Here is an 18,114-nt window from a genome sequence, read left to right as displayed (position 1 = left end):
TGAAATTATCTTTCCCCCCTAAATCTTAGCTTCTTGATCTTGCTCTTTTTGGGGGGCTCCTATGAATCTTGGGGTGGGGCTAAGCTTCCTTATCCAGTGCTAGAGCCCAGAAAGTCTGAATTCTGGGGATGGCCTTGGGACATTTTTTGGCTAATTCATCCATCCACTCAGCCTATCCTAAGGGCCTCTGAGGAGCTCAGCTCTGGGAGGATTCAGAGACTAACCAGGACACTGACTCTGCCCTCAGCAGGTCTGAAGTTGGCACAGCGATACTAAGTGTCTGAACAGCACAAAGATGCTTCAGTGGTTTTCAAACTGTGTTTCAGGGAACCCTAGGATTCTACAGAGGGCTTTCCACACTTTTGATTTGAATTTCACTTTTTAAAAAAAGTATAATTTAAACTATTTTAAAAGTGGAATTATAAATAACATACACCAAAGATGAGCATATCAGGAGACTATATTTTTACCTTTTAACTTTGGCTCCCAGGAGAGCTTGTTGTTTTGTTTTAATCTCAGAATAAAACGTCTCTCACTTTCTCTGTTTACCTGAAGAGAACCCTCAGATTGCAGCAGAGCTGCTAAGAAGTAAACAAAAACAAAATCCTGTTACTATTTACAGTTATTTAACTGTGTGAATCAGGGTTTTCTGAATATCACAAGATCAAAACAAAGTCTAAGAATAACCTGGGTACTGACACTGACCTCAGGCTGTCACCATGATGTATAATTCACAGTTCACTTTGCCGAGCTCGTCAAAACAGCCCCATTTTCCTCACTGACTGACTTTATAATAAGCAAATTTTAAACGGATACATTTATAGTAATAAAATACTGCTTTTACCTTTATATATTCAGACTTCATATAAGATTGCTTTAGAGAAAGAAAACTTTCACTGTTAAACAAAAAAATTGAAAACCACTGCTGTGTGACAGAGGCCACGAGGGCAGAGTCTAGGCCTGTGGAGGCGGGGGTGGAGGGAGACTCTTTCGGTGGAGGGGCAGCACAGCCTCCAGACAGTGAGCTCCTTGAGGGCAGGGCTCTGTCTGTCGAATGAAGATGTGAGTAAACAGAGAGAGGAAGAGGACTCCGCAGGGGAGGCCACAGTGAGGCCACCTCAGTCAAGAAAGCACTGAACTTAAAATGAACAGTAGGGGCACCAAGAAGGGACCTTGTCTTGACCAAGGTGATATACAGAGCTAGCGGCTGAGCCGAAAGGGTGGACCCAGGTGTCCATTCATTGCAAAGCTTGCCTTATGCCTGCCTCAGCCTTCTCCTGAGTTCACCGGGCCCTTAGCCCACATGGTCACTGAGTCCCTCAGATGAGCCCTCTCTTCATCTCCTGTGTCCTTGTGAACCAGCCAGGCAGGCTAGACTTCCGGTTCGAAGTGGAGGCTCAGGGTGCTTCCTCCCTCACCCCTGGGTCCTCTGAGGTGTCAGAGACAGAGTGGGCTGGTTCTCAGGCCAGGAAGTGCTTAAATCCTTCTTCTTATGTAGGTGCTGGTCTGGGGTTGAGCTTCCTTCAGAAGAGGCCTTGCTGCTGGATGGAACAGAGGCGGCAGGGAGAGGCTGAAGGGGGCGGCTAAGGGGGCTCAGGGCCCAAAATAGGGTGAGGCAAGTGAGGCACTTTGGGTGCAAACTTAAGGAGGAGCCACTCCTCCTTGCCACTGGAGGGCAAGGCTTCTTGCCTTCCTCCACTTGCCCAGACAGATGACAGGAGCTGCTGTGGGTGAACCTGGCCCTGGGTGCTGGGGGAGCCACTGCTGAGGGAAACATCAAGGAGGGCAGGCCGGTGGTATTTAGGGCAGGCCAGGGTTGGCATGCCTCCACACAGGGAGCTCGGTGCCACTCTTTCACTCTGATCTTGTCCCCCTCCAGCATGTCACAGGGGCCAAACAAGCCTTGAAAGGGAAGGTGAGGGCTCTGTCTCTGACTCCAGGCTTCTCTGCTGCTGGGGCAGACCTTAATCCCAGGCCTTGAGCCCTGCTGTATCCGGTCCCTGAAACACAGTTGAGGGGAGCAGACCTTTAGAAAGCACAGGGCCGTGTGTGTGTGTGTGTGTGTGTGTGTGTGAGTTTTTGTGTATGTGAGACTGTGTGTACATGTGTGAGTATGTGTGAGTGTGTGGTATGTGAGTGTATATGTGTGTGACTGTTGAGCGTATGTGTGTGAGTATATGAGTGTATAAGAGTGTATTGAGTAAGACTGTGAGTGTGTGGTGTGTGAGTGTGTGTGAGTAATATGTGTGAGAGTGCATGTGTGAGTACGGGGTGTATGAGTGTGTGTGAGAGAGTATGTGTGAGAGTATGTGAATGTGTGAGACAGTGTGTGTGTGTGTGTGTGTGTGTGTGTGTGTGTGTGTGTACACAAGCTGGACGCGCCTTTGCTAATTTTAGCTGTTGTGGTCCAGTGCTAGGGAGAGGGGTTTCCATCGGAATCTCCAGCTGTCCTGATTTCCCCATCTTGCTCGAATTAGCAACATGCCGGCTGGGAGGGGACTTGAGCTCACATTCTGTTCTCTGCTCTCATATTTTTAACTCTGTTTTGCAAAGAGAGAATGTTAGGTCACTCCAGGCTTGGGACGGGGAGGAACAGGTGTGGGGGTCCACTGTTCCCTCCTGTCCTCTGGGTTTCGGAGCCTGTTGAGCACAGGAGGAATATGTGTGGGGTGTGGTGAGGAGAAGGCACCCCCTTGTCCTTTGTCTCCCTGACCTTGTGGTGTCCGTGGAGGCCAAGCCCTCTGACAGGGTTTTATTCATTTGCTATGGAGCTGCGGTGGACTGAGAGAAGCTCGTCTACGAATATCACCACTTTATTTTTGGTCTCATCCAATCTTGAGTTCACCTCTGGCTCCCCTTTCCTGTCCCCATCAAAGGGGAGTTTCTGTCCACCCATGGACAAAGTGAGGGACTGTCTCTAGGCCTTCGTGTTCGTATCTGGAATGGAGGGAAGATTCTCTCTTATGCTCCACCAACAGTCCCTGATTCTCAGGGCGATGTGGGGAGATGGGGAGAGAGGTTGGTCTGGAGAGGAGCTTGCCCACCAGGGCTGTACTCCAAGGACTGGCTTTCTCCTGCCTGTCACTCACATTGTTCCCCTCTCCTGTCCCCTTAGGCTCTTCGGCTTTGTGGCGCGGAAGCAGGGCAGCACCACAGACAATGCCTGCCACCTCTTCGCTGAGCTTGACCCCAACCAGCCTGCCTCTGCCATTGTCAACTTCGTCTCCAAGGTCATGCAGAGCGCCGGCCAGAAGAGATGAGCTACCACCCCTTGCCCAGGGCCAGGGCAGTGGGGATGGGGCACGTGGGGAGGGGACCCAGGAATCCTGACCACCCTTGAATCCAGAAGGAGGACTTTGGGCCAATTTTGGTGAAGGAGAGAAGAAAGTGCAACGTGGGGAGAGGAAAGTGAATTGCAGAGGGGATGGGGGGAGAAAAACGAGAGAGAGAGAGAAAGAAAACGATGGAGGAGAATAATTTAGATTCCCCTAGGTTGATGGAAACTGCAAAAACCCAAAGCCTCCAAAACTCACCAGGTCCACCTAACTCCCCCTTTACCTCTCCGAGAGGATGCAACCCCTCAAAGGAGATGGAACAAGCCTCCTTTGGGATCCATGTTTTTTGGGGAAATGGAAAATCTCCATCTCCCTAACTCAACTGCTTTGCAAGGAGAAATCAAGCTGAGAGACTTTTTCTGGCCACCTGGAGGGTAGGTTGCCTAACTAAACAGAGCCTGCAGGGGATATCAAGCAGCCATCCTTTTTACTTCTGGAAGTATTTCAGACCTGAGGAACCCCAAGGTCTCCTGGCTCTGCCTCTGAGTGTTGGTGCCTGTGGGTGTATATATGTCCACATCCACCTGCTTACACATTGGTTTATATTTGCCTCTATCAGCTAGAAGTATAAACAGCTCCACATGTACGTGTCCCGTGTGTTTGCACACACATGTGCATCCTAACCAGAGAACATTAGAGTTGGTGGGGGGGACAGGACAGCAGGGCGGGAATATAAGCCTTGTCCGCAGGAGCGCCCCAGATGGTGGGTAACAGACTCTCTCTCCTGGTGCTTGCACTTCCACTCTAGTAGCCCTAGGTGCCGCCAGCCCCTCCTCGTCTACAAAGACCCCTGGCAGGAGGAGCGGCCACTCCTATAGCATTGCCCCTGTTCTTCCTTGGCAAGGAGGCTGGGAGCTTTGCTTTCAGGGGGATAGAAATATGTGTGCCCATAGCTTTGGGGAAAGACATCTGCCAGGAAGGGCGTCATTGGGCTCCAGCCTCTTCCTCTTGGATGTGGGTCAGCAGGAAGGTAGGCAAGTTGCTCCCACCAGTTCCCTGGACTCTGCCTTAGCCCTCATCCCTCAGCCCCAATCTTGGGTTTCTCACTCCAGAACCAGCCTTATCTCAGACTTGCTACCTGCATGTTGCCTTTTTGGGTTCTGGGAATGGAGCCTTCCTGCTTTGCCCTCCCTGGGCTTTGCCTTGCAGGGTCTCCATCTTGGCCTCAGCCTGGAAAACCTGCTTCCAGAAGCCCTGCTCAGCAAGGCCAATGGGAAAAGCTTGGAGTCCTTGTGCTCTATGTTTTTGAGGTACTCTCTGGCTGGGCCTGCCAGGGCGACAACAACTGAGCTCCTGGGACTTCTACCTGTGCACCACGTGGCCTGCCCTCCAATGCCAAAGCCTCTTTGTTCCTCCTTCTGCCTTAGTTTCCCTAGCGGCGCCAAGCTGCCCAAGGAGCAGAAAGCAGACAGCATACCATTAGATGAAAGAGCCCAGGGTCTGTTTGGACTGTTGAGAAAACCCCTGACAACCTCCCCAGGACAATAAGCCAGAATGGAAAATTCATCAGGACTCTATTCTGGAGTGGTTTCTTAAGCCTATGGGGTCCCCATATAGAAAGGCATTGTACTGATATATAAATATATATGTAATATATACACGAGACATACTGACAAATTCTGTAAGCTAATAAAATTTAAGAAAAGGTTAAAAAAAAAAAAAGAATAGGTAAATTGACAAGAAGTATTTATTGTTTTCCCATACTGCTTCATTGCCTCCCCAGGCACAAACCAATCCTTATCTTTTTTTGTATGTATAACTAAAGCCTGAGAGGTAGGGGTTTTTTATCCTTGGAGAGACCAGGGGCCTCCTTTCCTTGGCCTTGGCCTTCCTGGACTCTGCCCAGGGCTCAGTGGGGAGAGGGTGCCCCCTTTCTTTCCTGGCAAGCCCAGGGTCCAGCAGTTAGCTCTCAGAGATGTGTGGGGATCTGCACCCATTGCCGAGGTCCTGAGGGAGCATGTGAGCATGGGAAGGACTTGGGTGTGAGTGGTGGACATGGGTGATGTATGTATCTTTCGTATTATTTCTCCTCCAAGAAGCTGTGTGGACGTTCAGTTTCAAGGAGTTGGAAAGGAGAGTGTCTGAAGAAGGTGGGGAGCAAGGGCTTCCCAAAGAGTGAAACTCTGAACTTGGTGACCGAGACATCTCCTGAATGCTCTTCCTTCTGAGACATTCATGCAGATACCTGGATTCTCCCCTTTCCTCATTCTCTAGGTAACCCCAGTTATCATCCAGTATAGAGGGTGATATTTCCCCAACCCTTCCTTCTTACAAATTGTAATTTCCCACTGAATAGCCTAGAAGGTCTCGTCCACCTGGTCTGGATGGAGCATCAGGCCCTTGGACAGCCAGACCCAGGCCCCGGACTGAGTCTGGGGTCAGCCTTCATACTCGCTTCCCCATATACCCACCGCCCACCAGCAACCCACTTCCAGGCATGGCCAGCCCACTATACTTCAGGCCCTAGCCATGTGTGACCCTGCAGGAAGGACCCAAATCAGCATTTGAAAGCTGATCACCTCACTCCCCGGCACTCCTCTGGAAGGAGCTGGTTTCCTAGAGTTTGATATTCCTGACTTTGATGGTGTCTCCGCATTAGCTTGGCCTCTCCAGAAGAATGATGGGGGAGGGTACCCCAGTCTCCACAGTAGCTCCCTCTGGGTCAAACACTGGTTGGGGAAGATACTGTAGCCCCCCACGTGATGGAGACTGTCCCACAGGTGGGCCCGTGCACCCGTGCGCACACCAACACCACACACAGCATGCAGTGTATTCTTGCCAAAGACTGCCTTTCAAAGAAAGCACTTTTCGTAATTGTTATTATTTTGTAAATGCATATCCTTTCTTCCCTTCTCCTCCCCCACCCTCAACCTGATTTGTTGTTGTTTATTGTTGAATCTGTTTGTCAGCCAGGAGAGTGTTGTCTGGTCTTGGAAATAGGCTGGGGTGGGAAAGGGTCTGGGAGGAGTTGACAAGAAGGAGTGGGACATGGTAGCCTGGGGTGCAGACCCCAAGTAGGCTCAGGCTCCAGCCCCAGCCCACAATCTTCTAAGGCAGGTGTGGGGCCTTGCCACAGCCAGTCTGGATGGTATACAGAGGAAGAGGACAGGGAAGTGACATCTCTCCGATTCATCAAGGAGGGAAGCCCAGCAAGGCGCATGTGGCTGTTCCCAGATGGAACAAGAGGGGAGGGTTAGGCATGGGGACAGTAGAGAGGTGACTCCAGAGGGAAAAAGGGGAGAAAATGAGTTGTTTGATCACCCTCCAGGGTGACATGCCCTGGCCTTGCTGTCATGGTGGCCTAGCTCCCCCGGTGTTTGAGGGACCCATGTTTCATATCCTAGGAAAGGCCTTTTGATCCCACATCCTTACCTGAGCCTCTGTCTCAGCAGTTCAGGAAAGCTTGTGGACACTGACTGCTAGTTTTGCTTCTCCCCTGGTGTTGGAGGAATCCTTCTGAGTGTCAGGGACTGGCCAGAATAGGCAAGGGGCAGGGGCAGTGGGGCCTGGTGGCTGTGGGTCAGAAGGAGGGAGCAGCCAGCTAAAGAAATGAGAGTCTTCTATAAGTGGGTTCTCGGGAGGGAAAGAGTAGGGGATTCTTCTGCCCCATTCTGAGGGACCTGAGTAGAGGTTGGGCAGGCTCCTTGGGCTATCCCGGGGGCTGCAAAGGAGTCTGAGCATGAACACCATTGGTCCTTGCTCCAGACTTTTGCCCACCTGCCCTGCCTCCTGGGTCTTCTCCCCCTCCTTTGGCTTTTTCCCAGCTTCAGGACCTACCTGGAGAGATCAGGTGGGCCAATGCCCCGTTCAAGGGCTGCCTCCCTCCCCTCTACCTTGTCCGGGGTAATATAGGATGTGTGTGTGTGTGTGTGCAAGTGTGGATGTGTGCGTGAAAATTCTGCTCATCTCTTTAGGGAATTCGAGGGTGGGGTTGAAGGTGGTGGGCAAAGGGATGTCAAGTTCAATCTCACCCAGCAGTGAAAAGAATCAGGAGGCAAGGTGTGTAGGGCCATGGATTGGTGGAGTCTCAGTCTTGGTGATGGTGAGGATCAGGCCTCATGGGATGGGGCAGAGGCTGCTCTGTTCCTTCTTGACTCCAGGCTCTTCCCAGCGGCTAGGTTATTGTGGAGGGATGTCCCAAATTAGTTTTCTAATCAGTGTTAAACAGTTTGAAACTCTCCTGAGTGTACATGTTTGTTTGTGTGTGTGAGAGAGAGCACGTCTATGTATGCATGCTGTTTCCCCATTTCCTCTCCTCTCTGACACGTCATTCAAAACAAATGCAAGAAATCCTTGGCCACTTCCCGCCACCCCCTCAGACCCTCTCCAGGAAAAACCAAATAACCCAGCCTCCTCCCCATCCTCGGCTGTGTATTTATATAGATGGAAATATACTTTATATTTGTATCATCGTGCCTGTAACCTTTGCCACTGTGTATAAATCTTGATGTATGCTACTTACCTTGGATATGAATGTACTGTACGCTGATGCTGTCCTCACTTCCTGTACAGCTGCTTTGTTTCTTTGCGATCCATTGTATGGCTTTATAAATGATAAAGTTCCAAAAACTCTCTGCTGTCATCTAGCTGTGTTGTTTGAAGAGGGGACTGTCAGGTCTCCCATGAGCAAAAAGGGGTCTCTCCCAGGCACTGAAAAAGTGGTGGGCATCAGGAATACTTCTGGTACCCCAAATTTTCCAGCAGGTTCCAGCATCCAGGTCTCGGTTCTGATCGTCATGAGTTATTCATCTAGATGCTTTCAGCTGGAAGAGAAGCCCAACTCAAACTGGTTTAAGAAAAAAAGGAAATTTATTGGCCCAAGTGGCAGAGAAGTCCAGACACAGCTGGAGCCAAGACCTCAAATAGTAGCCTCAGGAATCTGTCTCACTCCATTGCTTGGTTCTGAGTTGGCATAATTCTCAGGCAAGTTCTACCCAAGTGGTGGCAGATACGGCCACCCGATGCTCCAGGCTTTCATCCTACTGGCGTGGCAACCGCAGGAGAAGAACTCTTCTGTCCCAATGTTTGCAGCCAAAACCTAGGACACATGCTCATTGGTTCAGATAGACCCGGCTCAGGTCCTGTGTTTAACCCTGAACCAATCTTGCTGGCCAGACCTGGGTCACATGACTCCCAGAGGGCTTGAGGAGCCTTCTGAAACCAAGGGTACACAGAATGGGGGAATGGTTGGTCCTTGAAAGGGTGGTGTTTATCAGAGGAAAGGATAGAGGCTGTCAGTCAAAACCTATGGATGTCCATTAGGTGGCGCATGTATAGCTCCTTTGTCCACTAGGCCCTGTGTCCAGGGGTGAATTCTTTGGAATTCAGAAAGTTTGAATGTGGTACCTGCCAAGGCACTGTGCAGGGTTCTCTGGGAGATCAAAAAGACTCAAATACCACGTCTCTGATTTTTCACTGAGCTTACAGTAGCTGGGAGGGAGGCATGAACAGCCTATCTGAGCAAGCCTTGGCTAAGTACGTCCTACTTGCGCAGCGCGGTGATCATACTATAGGGCAGCTATTTGCAAACGTCATGGTCTCGGGATCCGTTTACAGTCTTAAAAGTTTTTGAAGCCACTATAAGCTTTCCTCTTGACCCTTCTCAGTTCCTCATTCTGGTCCAAGTTGCATAAGGAATTCTCTGGATTGGCTAAAGTCTCCACCACCAACCTCTTTCCCACACCTCTTCTTTGGTGGGTGGGAGAATGCTGTCCTCTCCTCTTGTGACCAGAGTCCATGGTATTTTAACAAGTTCCAGACTTGGAACAGACCTCAAAGAGTCCTAATGTCCATCCTCCTGTATCCAGGTAGGGCCCTATCCCAAACATCCCAAAGGCAGAGTTCTATGAGGAAGGGGGAATTGCCATAGCCTCTCTGGGGAACAGGCCCCACTAGGGCCTAAAGACTGGGTGGAAAGGGAAGGACCTGGAAAATGTCTTATAAGCTGGTTCAGTTCAATGCCAGTGGCTCTGAAATCTCTCCTCATGAGTATTGAAATTGAATCTGCCTTCCTCTTTTTTTTTTAAAATTGTGGCAAAATACATATATAATTTGTCATTTTAACCATATTTACTTGTATAATTCAGTAATATTAATTACATTCACCATGTTGTGCAGTCATCACCTCTTATTTCCAAAACTTTTTCATCACCTCAATCAGAAACTCAGTATTCATTAACTCCCAATTCCTCCAGCTCCCCAAGCCCCTGGCAACCACTAATCTACTTCAGTCTATACACATTCACCTATTCTAGATATAATAGTGGTGTCATGCAATGTCTATCCTTTTGGGTCTAGCTTATTTCACTTAATGTCTTCAAGGTTCATCCACATGGTGGTATATAACACATCATTCCTTTTTGTGGCTAAATAATATTCCATTGTATGGATATACCACGTTTTGGTAATTCATTCGTCTATTGATGGCCATTGGGCTGTCCACCTTTGGGCTATTGTGAATAGTGCTGCAATGAACATTGGTGTACATGTATCTGTTTGAGTCCCTGCTTCCAGGTTTTTGGGGTATATACCTAGGAGTGGAATTGCTGGGTGGGATGGTAATTGTTTAACTTTGTGAGGAATCTCCAAGTTGTTTTCTGCAGCAGCTGCACCATTCTACATTCCCACCAGCAAAGGATGAGGGTTCCAATTTCTCCATATTCTCATCACCACTTGTTATTTTCCATTTTTCAAAAATAATAGCTACCTTAGCAAGTATGCTGCCTTCCTCTATTAAAGAATTGGATTTTTTTTTTAATTGTGGTGAATAGGCATGTAACAAAACATTTGCCATTTTAACATTTTCTACATGTACAATTGAGTGACATTATGTTCATCATGTCCCGAATTTCCCTCATGAGTTGGTGAAAAAGACTATATAAGTACTTAGCAGTTTCTAAGTCATTCAGAACATGGAAAGGATAAAGATGGTTCTAAAAACTTTGACAGCATGTGCAGGACCAAATTTGTAGGTGTGCACTAGCCCCTTCCACTGAATTACGTCCGTTCACAAGTATCTCCTTTTCTAGCTCCTTCCACCTAAGCATTCTGATGTCAAGGAGGCTGATGCGTCAGTCTTGGGGATTACATGGCCAGTAACGGGGCAGGATTTCTCCCACACCGAGTCAGGCCCTGGCTGCATTAATGATGGCAGAGTGGTCCCATTAAGGCAGGTAAGAGAAAATTCCTGGGCAGCTCCTCAGATCAGACCCCTGAGGGACCTTGTGCCATGCTGGCAGTGGGATGTGGACAAGCCAAGGTCTGGTAGCAAAGGGTCAGTAAGTCAGGGGCCTGAGGAGTCCCTGGAAGAACTGGGAGAGCTCGGCTTGGAGAAGAGGAGGCTCCAGGAAGATGGGTGCCTGCCGCCCAATGTTTGACGGACTCTCGTGGACAAGGGAGGCACCGTTCTCTGGGGCTCCACACAGAGGGCCTCGGGGAGGCCGGAGGTGGGAGGAACTGCGCAGTAACGGCAAGGGATGCTTTGGAAGGGGTGAGCTCCTGTCCCTGGTGGTGGTGGAGCCAGAATCGCCGAAGGCCTTCCTGGTCTCAGTCCTAGGGATGGCTGCAGGCACTCACTGAAGAGCGCTCTCTTCTGGTCTGAGGCGGGAGTGCAGCGCGGCACGGCCTTGAGCCAGAACCGCCTCCTGAGGGCGACTCGGCCTGAAGCCACGGGTTTGGTTCTGGCGTTGCTGGGACCTCTGAACGATGTTTCTCTGTGGGCTCTAGATTCCTCATCTGTGAAATGAGTGAACACCTACCGTACAGAGCTGATGTGAGGACTGAAACCAGGCAGCACCTAGCATGGCGCTCGGCTGGCTGCTGGCGCTGTAGGCCCTTCAGAAACAGGCGCTTCGCTTCGTTTCCTTGTGCTTCTGCCTCCTCCGCACCATTTCCTCGGCCCCGGGGAGACTTGGCAGCAGGACAGAGCTGTACCAGAAAACCTCCCGAATGATATTGATCTTGTCGGTTGCTGACTCCAGACCACAGCGTTTGGGGATGATGTTAGCGCCGCCTCGGTGTCTCCAGCCTTTATGGGGGTTGAAAGATCATCTCTGGCCATCGGGACAGGATGTCCGGGTTTTGGGTCCCTCCTCTCAGCCTCCGCTTCATTCCCTGACCCCCTGGTCAAGATCCCAGAAACTAGGGAGTACCCTTAGTGTCGCCAGCCCTCGTCCTCCCCCAGCCCCATATCCTGCATGAGAAAAATCTGATTTGGCGGCATCCGGTCCCCCCCTCCCGCCCCCCAGACACATGGAGAAGGGACAGGGGTTCCCAAGAGACAGAGATAGAGAAAACCTTCGAACCCTGGAGCTTTAAAGCCAGTGAAGACCTCGGAGCTACCTTGGGGTAAGTCAGTTAATTAATTATTTAATCCAACAGATACTTATTGAGCACCTGCTGTGTGCAGACACCCCACTAGGCACTGAGCAAGAGTAGTGTGTTTGTTTCTCTGGCAACACTGGGCATCTAGTGGGAGTGGGGAGGGGAGGAAGAGACAAATCAAAGAATCAGCAATATAATTACAATGTGATTAGTTCACTAGAGGGAAGGGACATCATGCTAGCAAGAGTTTGTCATAGATGCACACTGTCTGGGAGAACAGAGAAGGTGTCCCTTAAAAAGTAACACTTTGAGCCTGGATCCAAAGGATAGACAGTAGTTGATTGGGCACAGAGGGAAGGAAGGGTGTTTCAGGCAGAGGGAACAGTACATGCCAAGGTCCAGGGTCAGGAAGGGCACAGTGTGTTGGAAGCTCATGTGCCTTCCCTGGGTAGCCTGTTTTATGGCTGTCATGTTACGTACTTTGAAGGCAAGATGGAATAGTGGGGAAGAGCACAGACAGTGGTGTCATACTATCAGGTTCAGATCCTGTCTCCATCCCTACCAGGTGTGTGACCTTAGGCGAGTTGCTTGATCTTGCTATGCTTCTGTTTCTACATCTGTAAACTGTGGGATGATAATAATACTACCTAACTTGGCAGTCGTTATAGGAATTGAGAGTTTGTACTTGTAAAACAGCTTAGAATAGCACCTGGCAAAAAGTAAGTGCTCTGTAAATGTTAACCAGTTAACCACTTGCCCTCAGTTGATTCTGACTCCTGGTGACCCCATATATGTTAGAGCAGGACTGTGCTCTGTAGGGTTTTCAATGGCTGATTTTCTGGAAGCATATTGCAAGGCCTTTCTTCCATGGCACCTCTGGGTGGGTTCAAACCGCCAAACTTTTGGTTAGCAGCTGGGTGTAGTAACTGTTTATACCATCCGCTATAGCTCCAGTACCATCCAATTGACTTGCACAGCTCAGTATGAGAGGCCTTGCGACCTGTCTGTATTGGGATACACTGCTAACAGCAGCAACAGTAACATCCTCTCAGTTACAGAGCTGACTGGTCCAGGCATGGATATTTGACTCAAGTTGGGAGAATCCAAGCTCTTCCCTGGGTTGGAGAAATGAAATAAAGAGTCTGGGATCTATGGTGGGTGTCTGCATGGGCTTCTCATCATTGTCTTCACAGAGGTGACAAGGGTCACAAGGAGAAGGAAGGTCCATGTATCTCAGGCAGAGGATGAGGACCAGGACAGCCTCAAGGGTGTGGCCCAGAACCTGCAGAGAGCAGTCTAACTTGCAGGGCCACATGGAGCAGATGGTGGACATCTCAGGTGTGACCTGTGGAGACTAAGGACTTGAGGACCAGATGGGCCTATCTCGATGTCTTGACACTATCTAAGCTCCAAGTAGTGGATGCAACTTAGTTTCTTGTGAGTTCGGTGGAGAGCTTATGTGACCTAGAAAATAAGTTGAGTTGCCGAAAAACTGTTGTGCACTTGTGGGCTGAGGTTCATCCTGACTGTTAAGGCATTATAGAGAGAGGAGGGCTGGGGATAGAGCATGGAGAGCATCCATGTGTAAGTAAGAGAGATAGTAGAGCAGGAGGGGTCCTGTGCAGAAGATGGAGTACTCAGAAAGGACAGGGGAGAACCTGGAACAGTGGTGTCTTAGCAGGCAAGAGAAGTGGGAGTTTCGAGAAGGAAGGAATGGCTGGTCAACAGTCTAGCTACCACCTGGAGATCAATTTGAGTGAGCCCTGGGAGAAGGTCATTGAATGTGACCACTAGGAGGCCATACTTGTCCTTTCTTTTGGGAAAAGTAGAGTTGTGGGGGCAGAGGGTTGAGGAAGTGGCTTAGCACAGTGTCTGGTTCATAAAAGGCTCAAAACATTTGTAGAATTGGTGAGTCGATGATTGCCCAGGAAGCAGAGACAGAGGGGAGTGTAGACAACTCTTTAAAAAATCTTGACTTCTTTCCAGTCCAATTAACGTATTTTCTCCAGCGTTACTCTCTGCTTTCAGTTGATCACCTTGGCCTAGGTTTCACCTGCATCAAGGTTGGCTGGGGAGGGCAGAGACCAGGAAACAAGGTGGTTTGTCCTGGAAACCCGAAGCCCTTTGGGGTAGCCTTTCAGAAGAAGCTGTGTGATACCTAACCTCAATCTTTCCTGCTGCAGTATCAGCAGGTGTCAGCCAGGGAAGGAGAAGCCTTCTCTGAATGACAGTCCTTCAGAAGATGAAAAACAGCTGAACTCTATCCCAAGTGGAGATAAGAGAGGTGAAAATCAGGTGAGAGCTGCAGCCAAGGTGTAATATAGAAGGGCAGTGCTGGCTTTGTGTGTGCTGGGTGTTCAATTGCACCATCTCCCCGCACTTCCTCTTCTCTGGTTCCTGCAGCAGGAGATCCCCAGCCTCTAATAACCCCAAGGCCTGGACCAGCATGTGGGAGGCGGGGCTGGGCTAGTAAACCAGGGAGGCCCAGGAGCAGCAGACACCAGCGGGAGGGGTGTGGGTCTCCCACCTGGATGATGTTTGGGACTTCTTGGAGGGGCATGCTGGGAGGTCGAGTTAGATTTTTCATCCTACAGCTTCCCCCTTGGGGCCCCCTCTGCACCGTCTGCCCCTTCCTTCTTTGATTTCCCTCTGTTCCCTGTGTTTAGCCCTCACCTTTCCCTTCTATCTGATCATTCCCTCTTCTTCTTCTGTTTCTGTTCCCTTGTGTCCCATCTCTCTCTTTTTGTATCTCCCAGACAGCCCCATCCCCCCACAACTGAGTCAAAGGTAGAAAGGGCTTCGGCTGCAGTGCCCATAGTGACCCTCAGTGGCGGGTGGAGGTCGGGGAACCTCCCTTTCCAGGGACCTCAGAGACCAGGAGGGGCCTGGGATTGGGTTGTGGGGAGCCAGGAGTCTGAGAGCCTCCAGTTTTCTTCTTTACCCTATTTAGTCCTCACCAGGGAGGTCACTATGAGTCGGAATCCACTGGACGGCAACAGGTTTGGTTTTTTTTTTTTTTTTTTAGGAAGGTCTTCCCAGTGCTGTCACGGCATTAGGCTCCCTCTAGTGGCCAACACGGGGACTGCAGCCACCCGTTGCTCCTAAAAGGGGTCATAGTGGGCAGCTGGCCGAGCCAACTTTTTGAGGGCCTTGAGAGACATGATTCATTGAGAGCCGGAAGCTGAGAGTAATTGGGCACTTAGAGGCAGGCTCTTTATTGAAAGCTCCAGGGGAGTGGTGAGGACAGAGACCTGGTGGCCTTTGTTCCCATCATCAATCCACTGCCTGGCAAATGGGAACTGGTCCAGAGCTCTTGATAACTGGGGCTGCCTGGGGCTGGGTCTGAGACCTCTCAGGTGGTTAGTAGTGGCAGGAGCCAGTGAGGACATGGCCCCAGGGTGTGGTTCAATGGAAATGGCTCTGGACTAGTGGTCAGGAGCTCTGGGCTATTGTCCTGGCTGAGCCACTAGCACACAGGCACTGAGGCAAGATCATCCCCAGCTTAAAAACCTCTGTGTCCTCTTCTTTAGTGTGGGGCTGTGGGGACATATGATGTAGAGACAGATTCTCACAGCCCTACAATCTGCAAGGACAGATTGTGTGCTCGCTTCCTGGATCTCCAAGGTCAGTCTGTCCATCCCCCTGCAGAGGGCCTACCGTTCACTCTCTGCGTGAAGCTAGGTGAGTGTTTTCTATGCCAAACGCTGTAACAGTTGCTTTCACTTGCCCTTTCCTGACTTGGCACTCAGGAAGTTCTATTCTGCTCACCGTTATTCCTCCCCCTTCAATGTGACCACATTTCTGGTGGCGCCAGCCCCTGTGGACCTAAGAACCTAGAGTGCAGGCCTCTTTATTCTCTGGACTCAGTTCTTGTACTTCTGCCCTCTTCAAAGTCAATGACCCTCATGAAGAGAGTGACAACAAACACCACCCTTTCCCTCTGGGAGGAGTCCCAGGCTTCTGATCTCACTGAACTGCCCCACGTCTCTAGGCGAGAAGCTAAATCTGATTGAAAAATAAAATAAAAAACGGGAAAGGATTGGTGCAGAGGTGGGATCAAAGCACTGATAAACTGGGAAGTGAAGGCAGTAACGCATTGTCCTTTTCTCTACCTGTGAAAAGTGTAGGCAGAGTGCATGGTTGGAGGAGGATTAGCCTTCAGGTTCATCCAATTTGGGCCAAGTTGCAGCCCTGCTACTTCCTAACTTAGGTGATCTTAGGCCAGTTATTTGACCTCTCTCTGCCTCAGATTCCTTATCTATAAAATGGGACAGTAATAGCTACCTGGCAAAGTTATGTGGTTATTAACCCATCGCTGTCGAGTTGATTCCGACTCATAGCGATCCCATAGGGCAGAGTAGAACTGCCTGTAGGGTTTCCAAAGCTGTAATCTTTCTCACACAGAATGGCTGGTGAGTTCGGTTAGCAGCTGAGAGCTTTACTGCTGTGCCATGAAGGCTCCGAATCTGTGAGTATTAGAGATTACATATGTAGAAAGTTTGGCCTGGTGCTTGTGAGGAATACTTGGGGAAGGAATAACACTGATTGACTGCCTACAGTGTACCAGGCCCTATAGAATTTACCATAAACTCAACAAGGTGGTCATTACCACACCCATTTCACAGACGATAAAACCAAGGCTTAGAGAAGGCAAGTGACAATTCAGTCATAAAGTATTGGCATAAAGATTTGAACCCATGTCTGTCTGATTCCAAAGACTGTACTTATCCAGAGAGGTGTAGACGGGTGGAGGCGGGAGCATGCTGAGATAGGGTCCTGAGAAGGTAGAAGTTCTTGTGAGATCAGAAAAGAGTGGCACAGGAGGGCGAAGGGTATGCAGAGCATGTGAGATCCCAGTGACATCTCATCTCACTGTGCCCTTTGCAGGGGAGGCAGCTAAGCTCAGAAAGGGACTTTCCTGAGGTCATTTGGCCTCTGGCCGGAAGAGCTAGTGTTAAAGAATGCTAGAACAGTCACAAAGAGGCTGACGAGGCTGGGCACAGTTTCTAGGATGCATTTAGGAAAACTGCAGTGTCTGGTCACAGGCTGCTGAGATAGGAGAGAATGGAGAAGAAGCAGGACCCCAGAGGGCGACACCTTCGACAAGGCAATGGTGGTGATGGGAAGCCTGAGGGCCAACATGGGGTCTTCCTCCCCGGCCCAGGGCTGTGAGAGCCCTGAAACAGCACTGAGGAGTGGGGTCACCTCACCTCACCTGACTCTGGAAGGGGTGGGCGTGTTCCTGGGCCCAACAGGAGAGAATGCGAAGGGCAGGCAGGAAAACTGAGGAAGAAGGCACAGAAAGAGAAGGATGTCTTGGTGTCCGGAGAGGCAGCTCATGCCCAGTGGACAACAGGATTTGGAGTCTGAGCCGCTTCTCAGTGAGGCCAGTCACTTGGCCCAGAATCCCCTCCCTCCTCGTGAAAGAGAAGTGGGCATTCTGCCTTCAACCTCTGCTGGTGCTGGTCCTGGGAAAGGATTCCATTTTGGATGAAGGCTGCAGAGGCATTGGAAAGGAAATATCGCCCCCTGGTGGCCCTGTGGCTGTGGTGCCGCGAAGGAGAGGCCAGAGGACGTGCAGCCACAGCCTTTTTTGTCCCAGTTGTGCAAACACTTTGAGCTCTTGCTATGTGTCAATGATGTCCAGGAGTGGAGATAGAGCAGTGGCTTTCCAGGCTCAATGTGATGAGTGTGGCTTTCTCTGCAGATACTTTGAGGATATAAGAATCCCAGGCTCACTCCAGTAGCAGCAGCAGTGGAGCCTAGAGGAGCAAAAGGACATGCCTGAGCTCCTAGCATGAGCCAGGCTCCTTGCTAGCCACCAGGGAGGCAGAGGTGAACCGGACCTAATCCGCATCCTCCCCACTCTAGGAAGAAGACAGATGGGAGACCAGATGACAAGGACGCAGCCATCACCATGGGGGAGGCACAGTGTAGGGGCATCTCCATTTCTCCCTGTAGAGGGATTTCTGAGCAATTCCCCTTCTCTCTTCACCCCACTCTCAGCCTTTTTGAAAATTTAAATCTGTGGTAAATATTGATGTAATAAGACATCTTCCATTTCAGCACTCTTCACATGTGCAATTCAGTGACACTAATCATGTTTTATCATGTTCACCCATCACCACAGCGCAGTGTCTCCTAAGTGGTGAGTCCCACTTTCCCCACCCTCCTGTCCGCCCCGGTAACAACTAATTAGCTTAGGTCTCTATATCCTTGCCTATTCTAGATATTCCATATAAGTAGAATTATAACAATATGTGTCCTTCCGTGACTACCATATTTTACTCAGCATCACGTGTTCATTATTTGTCCTTGTTGTAGCCTCTAGCTTCATTTCTCTTTATGGCTGAGTATCTCTAAGTCTTTTCATGTCAGGAGGCTGTCAGGAGGAGCAGCTTATCTGATTGGGGAGTTTGGAAGGACAAATCAAGCAAGGAGTCCAGCTCCTTCTACT

The 18,114-nt window shown here is 50.0% G+C and overlaps 1 protein-coding gene and 1 long non-coding RNA gene across 11 annotated transcripts in view; both read left to right on the top strand.

The window, feature by feature from the left end:
- Window positions 1-7,932, top strand: part of TNS1 (tensin 1) — a 254,365-nt gene extending 246,433 nt beyond the window's left edge. For all 9 annotated transcript variants that reach the window (XM_049888124.1, XM_049888125.1, XM_049888126.1 and 6 more), the window contains one exon: window positions 3,116-7,932. In XM_049888124.1, the coding sequence (XP_049744081.1) occupies window positions 3,116-3,260 (145 nt within the window). In that variant the 3' untranslated portion in view covers window positions 3,261-7,932. The remainder of the gene's footprint in view (window positions 1-3,115) is intronic.
- A 2,122-nt stretch (window positions 7,933-10,054) lies between these two features.
- LOC126078076 (uncharacterized) overlaps window positions 10,055-18,114 on the top strand; it is a 242,805-nt gene continuing 234,745 nt past the window's right edge. For both annotated transcript variants that reach the window (XR_007517953.1, XR_007517952.1), the window contains exon 1: window positions 10,055-11,681. This is a non-coding gene — a long non-coding RNA (uncharacterized LOC126078076). The remainder of the gene's footprint in view (window positions 11,682-18,114) is intronic.

This window comes from Elephas maximus, chromosome 6 (genome assembly GCF_024166365.1).
Source record: "Elephas maximus indicus isolate mEleMax1 chromosome 6, mEleMax1 primary haplotype, whole genome shotgun sequence".
NCBI classification, from domain to species: Eukaryota; Metazoa; Chordata; class Mammalia; order Proboscidea; family Elephantidae; genus Elephas; species Elephas maximus.
The sequence above is the reverse complement of the archived record's forward strand: the minus strand, read 5'-3'. Positions and strand labels throughout refer to the sequence as shown.